The sequence below is a fragment of the Sebastes umbrosus genome, chromosome 2 (assembly GCF_015220745.1).
Source record: "Sebastes umbrosus isolate fSebUmb1 chromosome 2, fSebUmb1.pri, whole genome shotgun sequence".
NCBI classification, from domain to species: domain Eukaryota; kingdom Metazoa; phylum Chordata; class Actinopteri; order Perciformes; family Sebastidae; genus Sebastes; species Sebastes umbrosus.
Genome location: NC_051270.1, coordinates 17,128,778 through 17,143,508, shown reverse-complemented (window position 1 = coordinate 17,143,508; position 14,731 = coordinate 17,128,778). Strand labels below are relative to the sequence as shown.

General features: G+C 42.1%; 1 protein-coding gene across 3 annotated transcripts in view; it reads left to right on the top strand.

Moving 5' to 3' along the window:
• urb2 (URB2 ribosome biogenesis homolog) overlaps positions 1-14,731 on the top strand; it is a 20,516-nt gene extending 5,785 nt beyond the window's left edge. For all 3 annotated transcript variants that reach the window (XM_037747027.1, XM_037747018.1, XM_037747037.1), the window contains exons 6-12: positions 114-2,589; positions 3,306-3,466; positions 3,712-3,822; positions 5,588-5,830; positions 8,790-8,886; positions 9,480-9,607; positions 13,324-14,731. In XM_037747027.1, the coding sequence (XP_037602955.1) occupies positions 114-2,589; positions 3,306-3,466; positions 3,712-3,822; positions 5,588-5,830; positions 8,790-8,886; positions 9,480-9,607; positions 13,324-13,521 (3,414 nt within the window). In that variant the 3' untranslated portion in view covers positions 13,522-14,731. The remainder of the gene's footprint in view (positions 1-113; positions 2,590-3,305; positions 3,467-3,711; positions 3,823-5,587; positions 5,831-8,789; positions 8,887-9,479; positions 9,608-13,323) is intronic.

Genomic DNA, 14,731 nt, shown 5'->3' with positions numbered 1-14,731 from the left:
GTCTGGATTTGAATCTTAAATTGCATTTTGTATTAAAAAAAACAAAATTATATACTTTCAAATGCAGAATTTAAAGTAGTTCTGACTGAGACCAAATGTTTGTTTCCCAACAGCTCATGGTGTGCAGTCTCCTCCAAACGTACACTAAGCTCCGTCAGCTGCCCCGCCTCTTCTCTGACCTTCTGTCTGTGATCTGTCAGCCAGCGCTGGACGACCTCCGACCTCCTCTGCTGTCCGAGGGCATCTCCGCCTCGCTCAGGACTTGTCTTCTGGACACTCCCTCTTCCCAGGGCCTAGAGATCTGCTCATCAGTGTTGGAAAGCATCAGGAGTTACAGACTACCTGACCTGGTGCAGGAGGAGAGAGAGGCAGAGAAGATGGAGATGGATGGAGGAGGAGATAATAAAGGGGGGAGAGAAGATTCATCTCTGAAGCTGTTCTCACTCAGCCAGCTGCTTCATGTAGTTTTGTTTAGTCTGAAGACTCTAGACAATACCTCTCCTCTTCCCACAGTCAGGCAGAGTCACAGTTTGATGGAGGAGATGCAACAGGTCGTCAAGGAGTTACTGCTTCTGTTGTCAACAGAAAAGAAGGCTGTAAAAGCAAAAGCTCAAAGGACGCCAAGGAAAGGCAAAAAGAATTTGGACCACGAAGAGTCAGAGAAGGTCTCAGAGTCTAAAATGGGAGCACCGTGGGAACAGAAGACCCAGGAGGCCACTCTCCTCCTCAGATACACCTGGGTGGAAGTCGACACGCTCTTTAAAATCCACTGCAGCAAATACACATCTCTTGACTCAGCCCAGACAGCAGCTGCAAGTGAGACTGAAGAGTGTACTCCAGCCTTAACCCACATAGAAAGTCTCCTATCTGGTGAGATCGCTCCAGCTCTTCTGCAGCCGTCCTGCAGCCCCATGAGCCGTTTGCTGTTCAAACTCCTCACTTTGCAACAGATGAAGAAAGTTTTGTTAGACACCTTCTTACTTTCTGAACCCAGCACGGCAGCACTGCTAAACAGAGCAGCCCAGTTTATTTTAGCTAAATCAGAGGTGAGTCTGGATGTAGAGCAGGTATGGGACGGGCAGATTGCGAGCGTGAACGCCAGCTCCTACCTCGCAGCACACTGGTATCTTGTCACATCCAATTTGCCTCTGATTGCTCCCTACCTGAGCGGAGGAGATGTGGGCTGTGTAGCAGATGTGCTCATCAGTTCACTCCTCAGCAGGCAGACCGACGGAGGAATGGACCGGCCGCCCGGCTGTCTGACTGTCTCTCTCATCTCTTCACAGCTTCTCCAAAGCCCCGTTCTTGCTGAGTTGCCTTCACTGTTCTCTGCCACAGTTTGTTCCCTCACACAAAGGATTGTCAGTGTTCTCAAGGCAGCTCACATACCCAAGGTTTGTCCTACATTCCTGAAGTTTCAGGAGAAAGGAATTGAGAGAGATGCCAGTCAGCCTCCTCTCTCCACACAAAAAGAGGCTATAGTTGAGGATATATTGACGTCCTCAAAGACTGGAGAGGTGTCTGTATCGCTGACTGACACACAGATTAAGGAGCTGGTAGACTTACTCCAAATATTAAAAAACCTAAACCCAGATGGGATGAACTCTGAGGATTTCTCCTCTCTTTTCCTCCTCCTCTTCTTCATGCTCACCTCAACCTCCAGACAGGTGGCTGTGGACCCTCCTGAATCTGGAGACGACGCTCTCTTCCTGGTGAAGCTGCTCAGGCTGCTGACCTGTCTCCTGGAGGGTAGAAACTTCCAAAGTGTTTTGAAGCTCACCCACGGTGGTACTCTGCTGCAGGCCTGTGTGTCCTCTCTCCTCTGGCGCAGCAACAACGGAGGATTTGGAGCCACAAGCAGCTCTGATTGGTTGGATTTAATCAAAGCATCGCAGGGCTTCATCAAGTCCTTGGTCCAGCTGATTATAATAAGAAACAGCAGCGTTCGACTCAACCTAGACCAGTTTGCCTCCTATCTTACCAGTAAGGAGATGGCGAGCACGCAAATTGTGGCGCCCGGTTCAGCAGCTGTGTCAGGCAAACCAGATCCAGGATCGTCCATTTTGTCTGTTCATCTCCTGCTGGCATCGCTGACCTCTTTCTCCCAGGCAATGACCTCCAACCTGGGGAGGAGTAAACCAATGGATCAAACGTTGACTCAGATGCTCACAAGAACGACTGCTTCACTGGGACCAACTGTTGAGTCCGTCCTAAAGCCCCAAACTGTCAGTCAGTCAGTCGTCCAGCTAGCCAGCATCCTCGGTCAAGCCTTCGTTGTAGAAGTTGTTACCGTCATGCTGCAGTGTGAGCTATCCTCACTGTCAGTGGAGGATGAGAACAAGCAGCTCAGCCTGAGTCATATGAGCCTCTATCAGGGCTTCTGCCAGCAGATCCTCAAAGAAATAAATTGTGGCCAAAGGCCGTTGGACTTTCTGGTTTCCTGTCTCCATTTCCTGTCCGCTTTCTACAAAGCCGTGGAGAAGACGAGAGGAGAGAGGGAGGAGGAGCCAGGAGAGGAGAGGAAGGGAGGAAAGGAGTTGGATGAGCTGTACATGCAGATACTGCAGAGTGTGCACAGACTGCTGACAGGTACACAGACACTAATGAAGAACAAACATATCATTTACCTGTGCAATCAGTCAGTATTTTTCTTTCATCAATAACCTCTGGATATTGCACATATTGACATGAGTTTATTTTATTTAGTTTATTCCATTTTTTATTCAGATAAGAAGTGTTTGTGTATGAATAGCCTATTTGCAAAGAGTTATTTTGACATAATATTTCACAAAAAACTAAAATGTGGTCAGCTTTATAATGTATATTGCAATATTTTGCCCCCTCTTGTTTATAAATGGGCACATTAGAAACACCTCTCAATATAATGCAGTCGAGTGCAACATCACTCATTTGTTAAAGGTGAAATGTGTGTCAAAATACCATTTTGAATTAATATTGTCGTGCTGTAGAGATATCTTGGCCTACACATCATATTTTACAGTCTTAAGAAAACATCTTTGTTTGGTACAGATCCCCACAAAAATCACACCATAATCATTTGAATATGTTTTTTCAATGAAAATGAGAATAATTATGTAAAAATTATCATTTCCTCTAATATCACAATTACAATATTAGTCAAAATAATCATAATTACATATTTGTTTTTTAAATCGTTCGCCCCTACTCTCTGACAGTGTCAATCAAAACAGTAGTTGACACACTTATTTGTTGATCTGACTGGATGAAGTTTTGTATTTCAGTCACGCTTCATTATCCTGAATGTGACACATTTTCACTTTCAGCTTCTTGGCTGTCTGCCGATGATGTTTGTGAGCTGGAGCCAGCTGTGCAGCAGCTGCTGCGCCACCTGGTGGAGAGAAGTACTTCAGGTCGGTTCAACCTGCTGCTTCTGCTGTTCAGAGAGGGACTGGACACGGGCAAGCTGAGGGCAGGAAACTACAGGGTGAGGATCAATCATGATAACTTGTACACCTTTTGATTTTTAAATATCCCAGAAACTGATTACATTTTGTGTAATTTCATCTTTTTCAGGGATGTTATTACTGTGTTTTACATGAAAAACTCTTGCTTGATGGGAGGGAGATTATGCCTTATTTTTCCCCTCACATGAATCATGTTTGCTGTGACATTAAATATCTAGTAAATGAACGGTTTCCTCACCCTCCCTCTTCTTCTACTGTTCTACAGGAGGTGCTATCTGCAGTAATCATCATTAAGCTGCTGTCCTGTTGTCAGTTACCTGATCCCTGCACTAAAGCTCTGTGGCTCATTGCACCACAGATTATATCAGCTATGGTGGTGAGAAAAACACACACACACACACACACACACACACACATACAGTCATATGTCACAAACACATGAAAGAATTTGCTTCACACATATGCACATGTCCTACTCATAGACAGACAAGCACACATACATGCATCTAAACAAAGATTTGTGAATTTTGTTGTTAGGTTCAGGAGTTGTTTGAGCTCATACTGACCTTATACTGTATATGCTGAATGTTTAAAATGTTTGAAAGTGGCGTTGAACATGTCCAAACCCCAGGAGTGGTGAACGGTATTTGAGGATGAGAAGGAAATTATTATTTTATGGTTGCAGTTTCTCTGCCACCCTGACAGGAGGAGCTGCCCTCTCATCTAATATGAGTTAAACAGTATTGTGTTAGTACGTGTGTGATGTTGCGCTGTCTAAACGCTTTTCTCCCAAAGAAAGACCTCTTAGTTACATACAGTATCTACTTTAAAATCACCGGAATGAGTAGTTAGCTGTTGTAAAACACAGCTTTCTGAAGTTGGATCTGTGTTTGTTTTTAATCAGAGAAAATTGATTAAATTGACTTCGTGATAGTGCACTTGCCGGATAGAAGTATTCCTTAGTGCCGCTGAGATGGCTGTCGTTACAATTTTATAATCTTGTGATTAAAATATTTCTTCCATGTGTAGACAAAGGGAAAGTCATAAAACATGAAATGTCAGCATAACTTGCAGAGAAATGTTAAGACAAGCAGGGGACGGTATTTTACAGTATGTCTTTTGGCCTTACATCAGTAATCGTTTTAGTGACAGTGTGCTGTAAGTACATGTGACAGCCGTCTTGAGTGACTCAGCAGCCAAAATGACAATCACCGTCTGCTGATTTCCTTCGGAGTGCCTGTTCATTGTAATTTCCACTGAGGCTGTTTTTGGTCAATGTGTTTTCCATCAGGCCCGCTGCTGGGTGGAGCAGACAGACAACACCGCAATCTGCTTAACCATAACACACGCACACACACACACACACACACACACACACACACACACACACACACACACACACACACACACACAGAGTACGTTAATATGCTAACCATGCTGTTCTGTCTCTGTTAGCCCCACTCACTATGTCCATATGTCTGTCATCTGTCTGATCTCTTGATTTCTTGCTCCCTCTTCTCTGTAGACAGTGTGAGAGAAGGCCCACTTAAATGTCTTCAATCATTTAAATTTAATGGCTGTTCAATATTCATGTTTTAAAAGCAGTAGAATATTTGTAAAAGTTGTTTTTTTTTTGGCAACACACAGTTCTTGAACTTGGGTGAATATGGAATAGGGCAAAGTAGTGCAATATCCAAACTAGAAAAGTGCACTCAGTAGAGAACAGATCTCCACCAGATGTGTAATGTTTGATAGAATGAATCAATACTAATGGACTTACTTTGGCGTGTATGATGGCTGAGTTCCATTTAGCTGCTTCAGTTTCAAAGTCCTTGACTGGAACAGAGAAGAGAAGAGCTGCAACAATTAATCGATTAGTTGTCAACTAATCGATTAATTGCAGCCCTAGATCAGAGCCATCGTTAATGTTAATAGTAACACCTGTGCTTTTCCTGCTATGACAAGACAAAATGACTGCTGTGAAAAAGGCCTGTTGGTTTTGTCACTTTCTTAATTTCCATATTGAGTTTGGTATTAATTACTTTTAGAAAGCTTTAAAAAGTTATCAAAATCTCTGACATGTTGCGTGCGTGTTTGTGTTTCTGAATATGTTTCTCTCTCTGACTCTTTCTGTGTTACAGTTCTTAGTGAAATCGTCCACTCAGGACGTCTCCCTGACGCTTCCCTTTACCGTTCCCACGGTGACGTCAATGACGTCACTGCTGCGCCAGGGTGAGGGGCTCATCACTAACCCTCATCATGTCATCGTGGTCCTTGGAGCGCTCCAGTCGGTGCCCCTCGACCACTTGACCCCTCCTGTCTACCGGTCGGCGTTCCTGGCTGTTCATGAGGCGCTGTTTGCCATCATCCAGTGTCATCCGCAGGTATGAAGAGGCAGATGGGTGTGGGTTAATGAAGGGAGTGAATGGGTGAGGAAGCAAACTTGGAGATGAATGAAAAAAGGAAGAAGTCATTTATTTGTATGGCAATAACATCAAAGGTTTTTAAGTGTTGTTTTAAAAGATTAGATTAAAATCTGGGGTTTAATTTGCTTTCCCCGCTACAAGATGTGGTAATTCATTCAAAGAAAAACAAGCGCGAATTCGCAATAGCTGTGGCTACGTACGCGCATGCATCCATGCGTGCATGCATGGTTCATGAGTTATGGAAGAGGGCGTGGCTTAAGTATAAGGGGCAGAGTTAACCCACCCACACATTGGCTGAGGCCAATAACTCCCACAAGTGTCTACGACAAAGGGCTCATGAGTGTGTCCATGGTACGTTTAGAAGTTATTCTCCTTTTTGTTAAGGACCGCTCTCACTGCCACATCCCCTTTTTTGCCAACACATGAACACAAACACAAACACACACCTTTGCACCCACACACTTGACCTACGTGCCAAATTTCAGCCTCGTAGTGTGAAAACTGTGGCCGCTAGAGGAAATTTTTTGTGGACCGACAGAGTGAGCTATAGAATAAAAAAATGGGTGGTATAAACACATGCTGTGTAAACCAGACACGTAGCAACCAACACTTCTAGCGCAAAAGTGTGAGCAAGAAAAAAACATTAAAAATACGCACCATGTAGTATATTAGAGAGTATTACAGAGAGACTGTGTCAAAGATTTATGGCACATATCTACGCAGTGCCAGTTTATTAAGTACATTTATCTAAAACCAATTCATTGTAATCCAACAGTCTTGCAATAAACCTTCATGAAGGCTGTAATGTTCAGGTTTAGTTTAAACTGTTTTAGAAAGGTATTGATTCAACTGTATGGTCAGTTTGGAGGCTGTAGTTAATTTTGATGCTGTTGAATTTTGCGGTATCATACTGAGAGGTGTTTCTAATATTATGTCCAACCCATTTCCATTTCCATATATCGTTGAGGGTGGGCTGAATAACAGAAACACCTTTCTGTGTAATGCACCAATCAATCAAAAGAATCAATGAAAATATAACATTATTTTTTTTTAGTTTAAAGGTTCATAACCCCATTCTTGTGTAATGAAGGTCATTATAGCTCAAGGCTGCTGGTTTGAAACCCTGTTTTATAGAAAATGTGGTATCAAACTCAGCTGCTGAGCCCACAGGATGCTCCAGAGGAATGTCGCTTTTAAAGAAAAGGATATTGCAGCTCACCAGCGTCATGCTGCAGCTGCACGAAAACCTCATAACGTCCAAATTCCCAGCTTTTACGGGAAGTGTTTGCATTGCAACCAAAGTGGTGACAAAGAACATTTCTTCCTACAGGGAGACATTTTACTAGAAATGTAAAACATTTTAATGGGAATCCACATTCCAGCCCACACACAAACTTTTGTTTGGTTTACGCATTGCATGTTACAATAATGGTGTTAATGTGATAATGGTTTTTGTTGCTTGCTTTCTGAAATGTTGACAGTTTTTTTTTTTGTTCTGAAACAATCATATAGTGTGACTGAAACGGGGCATCTGCATTGAATCAAACAGGGCAAGAACCAGCTAACCGATATCAGATGTTTGTGAGGACAATACACAGCGGTAAAGGAGAGGAGAGGAGGGAGAGTACATTTATAGGGGAAGAGAGGAGAATAAAAAAGTGATAAAGAGATGAGAGAAGAAGCAGTAGGTGGAGAACAAAAGATGTGATTTGAATGCGGTGCACGAGGGAAGTTTGAGGAGAAAGTAGAAAAGAGGGGAGTGAGCCGGAGAAAGGAGGTGTGATAGGACAGAGGAAGGAGGGAGGAGAGGAGAGGTAGGGGAGCTGGCATGCAGTGGTGGTTGGCATGGAGCTGGTTTAAGTCGATGGAAACCATTACCGAGCTCCAATTAGAGCTGGTGACATCATCTCCCCCTCGTTTATATTCTCTCTTTCTCTCTTCATCCTCCACTGTAGGCCGTGAATAGAGAACAGAGAGAGAGGTGTGGACAGAAATGCAAACGTAGCTCTTGTGGGAATCCAACTTTTACCTCAGTCATTATTTGGACTGGAGGTTTATGGCTGCTCTTTGAGGACTCAAGCCATGAAAATGCTGCGATTTGCTGATGTTGCAAAGTTTTTTGGGCTGTACCATTAAGTGCAAATGCTCTGCATGTCTTGTGCACCATTTTCTACATATTTCCCTTTAATACAGTCTACATATTTGGTGTTTTCTTTTTAAACAATCAAATCTCCACTAGAATTCAAAGGTCCCACATTGTAAAAAAGGGGGATTTTTGTGTCTTTTTTTTAAAATTATAAATCAGGATTAAGTACTATATAAATACTGTGAAAGAATGGAAACGCTCAATCAGGCAGTTGGATTCATGTGAAAGTCTGTGACTATGCGGTCATACTGTGAAGTCAGCTGGATGCCCTCAAGAATAAATGTACTATCCCTCCATATAATTGAATATAGATGTTTTAAACATAAACAAAGTGGTTAGCTTTTATTTTTTAAGATTTGTTTTGTGGCATTTTTTGCCTTTTATTGATAGATGAAAGTGCCGAGGCAGGCTGGGAACGGGGCGGGAGAAGATTGTAAGAAATGTTGTTTTTGAGCTGTGTTTAGTGTCTTCCTTGTGTGTTTAATGATTGTATTTCCTGTCTGTTGTGTTTTATTTCTATTCAAACTGTAACTGGCGAGCTGTCTTGGCCCAGTTCTCCCTCTGAAAAAGAGATTATATCTCAAGGGATTTCCTGGTTAAATAAAATAAATTGAAAAAGCACTCTTTATGAGAAAAAACACTTGAGCATATTTACAGCTTTTAAACAGCAGAGTAAACTAACAGTTCTGTATGAGTGTCCATTTAGATTTATTCTATAAATGTTTTACTGTATAAATATACTGTTTGACTGTATACTTCTTGTGTGTCCAGGTGATGTTGAGCGCAGCCCCGTCATTCTTAAATGTCTTCTATCGTCTGGTGGCGTCCATCATGCAGGAAGGTCGGCAGAGAGGAGACAGTGACACAGGTAACACACGCAGACTCTGACAAGAAGACTCGTTATATAACCGTAAAGGAAAAACACATATCGGTTTTGGAGAGAAATACTCTAATTTTATCTGTGCAAATATTTTTTCGATTTAACCTGCTTGGAAAAGCAGGTCGTTGTAGTTGTAGGGAGCAACAGGAAAGTTCATATGTGGTTTGGTGCCCTTCTGTCCTTTTAAATATAACAAAGAATGAGACAGCAGATTAGTAACAAATTGTAAATTAATTGGAAATACAGTTTGGTGCTTTCTTAAATTTAAAATTTTCTTTTCCTGTTACTGGAAGTTCCTGGAACTGGGAGGGAACTGGGACGTGTCGTTGCCAGACTCAAACTGTTGGCAGTTTCTGATATTCACTCAACAGCAGTAGCTTTCCAGAAACTGCAGACGTCTGTTGCAGAAATCTCCACTTAGTCAACACAGAAATTATTAATTACAAGCCAATCGGTCTCTTAGCAAGTTGGAGACGTTTTCTGTATGTGCAGCCTAATCTCTGCTCCTCTAGTAACCTCATTCTAACTTAATTGTTTATCAGATGTAAACAATTAACATGCGTTATGTTTTTAACGTCCAGACGGTGACGTGTTTCTCCAGTGCTCCAGATTGGTAGAGAGGATGTACTCTCACATCGCTGCTACAGCTGAGAGCTTCACCACACTGTCGGCCTTCATGGTGGCTCAGTACGTCACAGAGCTGCAGAAGGTACACACACACACACACACACACACACACATACATGTATGTATGAATGAGGCAACGGGATCTCAGCTGATCCTTTGATCCAGCCCAGTTTGTCTGGTGGTGCCCGTTGAGCCGGCGAGATTCAGCCGAGCAAAGTGGCGGAGACGCTGACGCTCAGAAGCAGAGGTGGGACGTATTTCCATTGGCCAGATAGGGAAGTTTCACAAATGTGAGTGAACGGGTTCAGGATTACTGTAACTCCATGTGCTGGAGTGAAGCTTTAGGCAGGATGTTCCCACAGAGCAGTGAGTCACGTCTGGTCTGTGAACGCGGCTCCTCTCTGCTACCAGACTGTATTTAACATGACGCCAAACCGACTCAGCAGTTTCCACACCGAGAGGAAGACATGAAGGTGTTCATCCAGACAGACAGTTGGACAGAGAGACAGACAGACAGAAGCAGTGAGGTGTTCGGGATCCTTTGAGCTCTGTGTGAGTCATCTAATAATCCTAAAATTGGATTTCTATTGTGCTTCTAATGGGGCTTTTCAGAGAGATGGACCTCTTTTGTATGTCAGAGGTAATTTGTCCGTCTCTGTGTCAGAACTGTTTCTAATGGCTCTTAGCCTGAACTGACCTGTCTGTGCAGCAGCCAGGTGTTATTGGACCAGAGTGGAGCTGCAGCCAGAAAAAACTGGAGTTTGTGGATTTAAGCATTTAATTCGAGTTTGACTTGCTGTTCTAAAACAAACCCTCCTCATGATGGACAGTTTAAAGAAAACGGATCAATCGATGCACCAGAAATATTGTCATTTTTATTCCATGCATTCTTCATCCTTGTCGAAAACCAGGCGCCTGCATTACACACAATGTATCCTTGAGCTGCTAGCCTCAATCAGACATGAGGAGCAGGCTACAGAGGTCTGGTAAACTTCACTTGTTTCCAACTCCACACCCCAGATTGTTTTCATTTTCAGCCATTTTCAGTCTTCAGCTCAAATAGTCCCGACAAACAAGAAACAGGTGTGTCATAGAACCAAAAACTAAGTAGCAATGCTGCAAAGTAATAGGAAAAAACAGACTTACAGTTCACAACCAAGACCTTCATCCATATACTGTATATAAGAAGTGGACGTAGTCACTGTGACGTCACCAATTGGTTTGTGGACTGCCGTTTTGAAGCCTTGAGTTCGGCATTTTGGCCGTCGCCATCTCGGTATTTTGCAACCAGAAGTGACATGAGAGGGTGGAGCTAAGTACAACCGAACGCTGAATAAGACATTTTTAGGCCACCAAACGGTTATAATTAACTTTCATGAACTGAAAGCTGTAAGACGAAAACACGGACAACTCCCAGACCGGACAACGTCGTGGTAGCAACCGGTCAATCACAAGGTAGCCACGCCCTAAAGCATACCCTGCTTTATGGTCTATTTGACTCTAAATGGGTCCATCATTTCCTAAATGAACATCATGCTGTATTGAAGAAGACTTGAAACTAGCGATTGAGACCATAAACTCATGTTTACAATGTTTTACTAAGTTAATAAATCAAGTGAGAAGTAGAGTCATTTTCTCATAGACTTCTATACAATCAGACTTCTTTTTGCAACCAGAGGAGTCGCCCTCAAACCCTAAACATAACTTTTGCTAGCAGCGTGCTCCCGCTGGGCTCCTGTTCTCTTCAGGTATCATAGAATCCAGATCCAGGTATGATCACAACGCCAGGTTTTTGGACAGTCAGCGTAGGGCTGTGCGATATAGAGAAAATCAAATACCACAATATTTTTGACCAAATACCTTGATATTGATATTGCGACGATGTTAAAGGGTTGACTATTGGTGCTTTTACAAAATTATTTACACAGTAAGATTTTTGATAAATAATCCTCAGAAATGTGGATATAATGACGAAGTGGGTAAAGGCAAATAATAGAACATCTAGAACGGTCTGGTTAGTTCAGAAAATTATCACTTTACTGTAATGCAGCCTTTAAAACCCAGAAAAGACAACACTTACGCCATATTATTATCACAAAGACGGTATCTAGTCTCATATCACAATATAAGTTGGCGTACCACCAACTGTGACTTTGGCAGGCTGATGCTCCACATGACATTTGATAGGTTAGCTTTGTTAGAAAACCCACAACAGGCTGTTCCCTTCATAATAGGAAGCCTGTAATCAGGTGAGGGAGGTTTTAACTAATCATTTAACAGGTACAGTCACCAGCACAGAGGGGGCGTCAACTTATTTAATGACGTATGTCAAATGTCTGAGGACGCTGGTCCAGCCAACTGTACAAATAATGAGGTCATGGGTGTGTAACACCTGTGGGGGTATAAAGTAACACAGGGATGAATAACCAGACACTGTTGAATGGTCTAATGGGTTGTTCTGCAGGGTTCACTGAGCACAAAGGTGTAAATTGTCTATTGTGTGTGTACATGCACGTTCGTGTGTTGTTGGAGAAAGAGAGCAAAGCTGGGCGTTGTGTTGCTGCAGGGAGATATGAAGTGTGTGTGTCATTATCAGATCAGATGGAAAAAATAGTCCGCCCACTAGATAATGCTCCCATGTACAAGTATTTACATTTCAAGCTCTTCTTCAGATTAAGTCTTTTTATTACACGGCGTTGTTGAGTACTCAATTCTGATTGGTTAATCATGGCGTTCTGCCGTCTGTTATTTCTTTATAGCAGACCGTTGCTGTGTATAACAGACCATTACTATGGGTGCATTGCTGATGTCGGACTCTGGTGGACCATTTTTGTGTCAAGTTATTGATTTCTTAAGTAAGTAGTCATGTAATAAGCGGGATAATGTACAGCTAGCGGGTCATTGTTGTGAAAGAAACCCCTTCAGGGCGACGAGAAACCCCTCCGCTTCGTGTCGGCTCGCTGTACATTATCCCTTACTTGTCTTTTACATGTTCTTCTGTCCAACCCCTAGTAGTACCGTGCATGTGTTTTTTTTTTGGTCATTCTCAGTACCTCTGATACTGTCCACTTTTCAGTTCAGTTTCAGAGCAACAGTGACAAAAACAAGAAGAGTAAATGATGCTATAAAGTTAATACCACACATCCTCAGGTCAGAAGGCTGAAAATAGACACAACGACAATAATGTTGTGATATTTTATCGATCATCTTCAGGACGTCCTTCTTTCTGAGCGTTTAAATCCAGATTTCTCCATCCATTTCCTCATAACCAACGAGGCTCCATTTGCCTCGTTGAATATTTGATGTTCCCGTTCCAAACAGGAGTAATTAATTGATCATCAGTCTCGTCCCTTTGGACTCCTGCTCTTAACATTTGCATTAACATTAACCAGGACAGATGATGTTGTCTGTCCTTTGATGCCACTCAAATTGAACCTCGTGGTTATGAAGCTGGATGAATATTCAACTATTGTGGCAGATAATGTGTGGCTTGATAGGTTTGCCTCAGGCTGTCCCTCAGGCTGTGTGCAGACGTCATGTTGCCAGTAATCAACTAAGAAAGAGAAATCCGATCTTGTTAAAGTGCATGAGGAAACTGTGGAAGCAGAGATGAGTCGCAGTGTGTGTATGTGTGAAAAGTCTGGTGTAACTAAGGCTATTGATGGTGAAACAAAAATATGATTTATGAAATAGATGTGAACATAGTTTGACCTCACATACATCTGGTTTACTTTTAAATTCCTGTCTTTTGTTCTATTGTCTCCTCTGCTCTTTGCTCCTCTTCATTTTCCTCTTCAGGTTACTCTGCGACCAGACGTTAAGCTGCATCTGACAGAGGGGATCTATCGGATACTGGACCTGTGTATGGAGCAGGATATCAAGTTCCTGACGGCCGGGCTGCAGATGGGAGTCAGAGAGGTGTTCAATGAGCTGTACGGCAGCTATACCCACTACCACAAAGCACAGAGGCAAGGAGAGGACAAGTACACCGTTTGAACTGTCACAACAAGCACTCTCAACCTTCAGTTTACATTCCAGTTTGATTAATTTTGAATAAATGTAAATTCTGCTTTTGAATGGGAAATCAGACATAACAGCTTGCGGGTACCAGTCGATGTACACAGAGTGTAAACACAGATGTCACTAAGAATTTGTTTTTTCTTCTCAGACACAGTTTTTTTTGTTAAAATTAAGACATTTTACATACAAGGTATTGCTTTGAATTCTGCACAATAATCAGTATGCTGCCAGCAACACAGCTGCATGCAAAAATAAAAAGGTTGTTCATACCTATCTGAATATTTGAATAGATCAAGCTGGAAATAGTTAACAGGAGGCAGGCAGAATGGCTTCAACGTGGCCTTAGGTGTGTTTTGATAATTAACAACAGTTTTACGCAGCCTGATAATCAGTAGCTGGTTAATATTTGTGTTCTGCAAACACAAAGCTCTCTACAGGCAGGTGGATTGGTTTGGTTACACCCTGAACCTTAAACACACAGCACATGGCAGACTGAAGCAACGGTAGAAGAAGAATGACGTCTCACTGCAGCCATGACACATGATGTGTGAAATGCTGTTTATGATAGAATTTAAAGATGGTTTTGTTTAATTTCATTGAATTGCTGAAGAAGAAAATTTGGATATGTGTGTAATTATACTTTGTCTTTTCTATATTGCTGTCAGTGCTTCGTTTTTTATAGCAAAATGTAATGATTTAACAGATAATCTTAAATACGATGCAGATTCAAGTCTGTTTATTTGTGTCGTTTTGTGCACAGTATTCTCATTTTATTAATACATATATATTTTGTGTGCATTTTTGCCTTTATTTGATTGAGTAGAGGATCAGAGGAACTGTAAGGGCAGATTAGAGAGGTCAAAGCCGGATTCAAACCGGGGAAGTTGCAGGTACATGGTGTCCGTCTTTTAGACTGCTAGGTCCACTGTGACAGCCACGCGGTGTTGTCACAGTGGGGCTCTAATTTGTTGTTGTCCTGCAGAAATTTGACCAATGAATAAGGTCTCTTCTGTACTTCCAGGGCAGATGTTGAAATGTTCCTTCCTCATAGCTTGGCTTACGTTTCAATGAACATTTAATTAAAATGTACAAGATTTGTTTTAATCTAAAAGCTGACTGCGGTTTGCTTATGATTATACAATTATACCATGAAAGATGATCATGAAATAAAAGCATGTTAATCTCA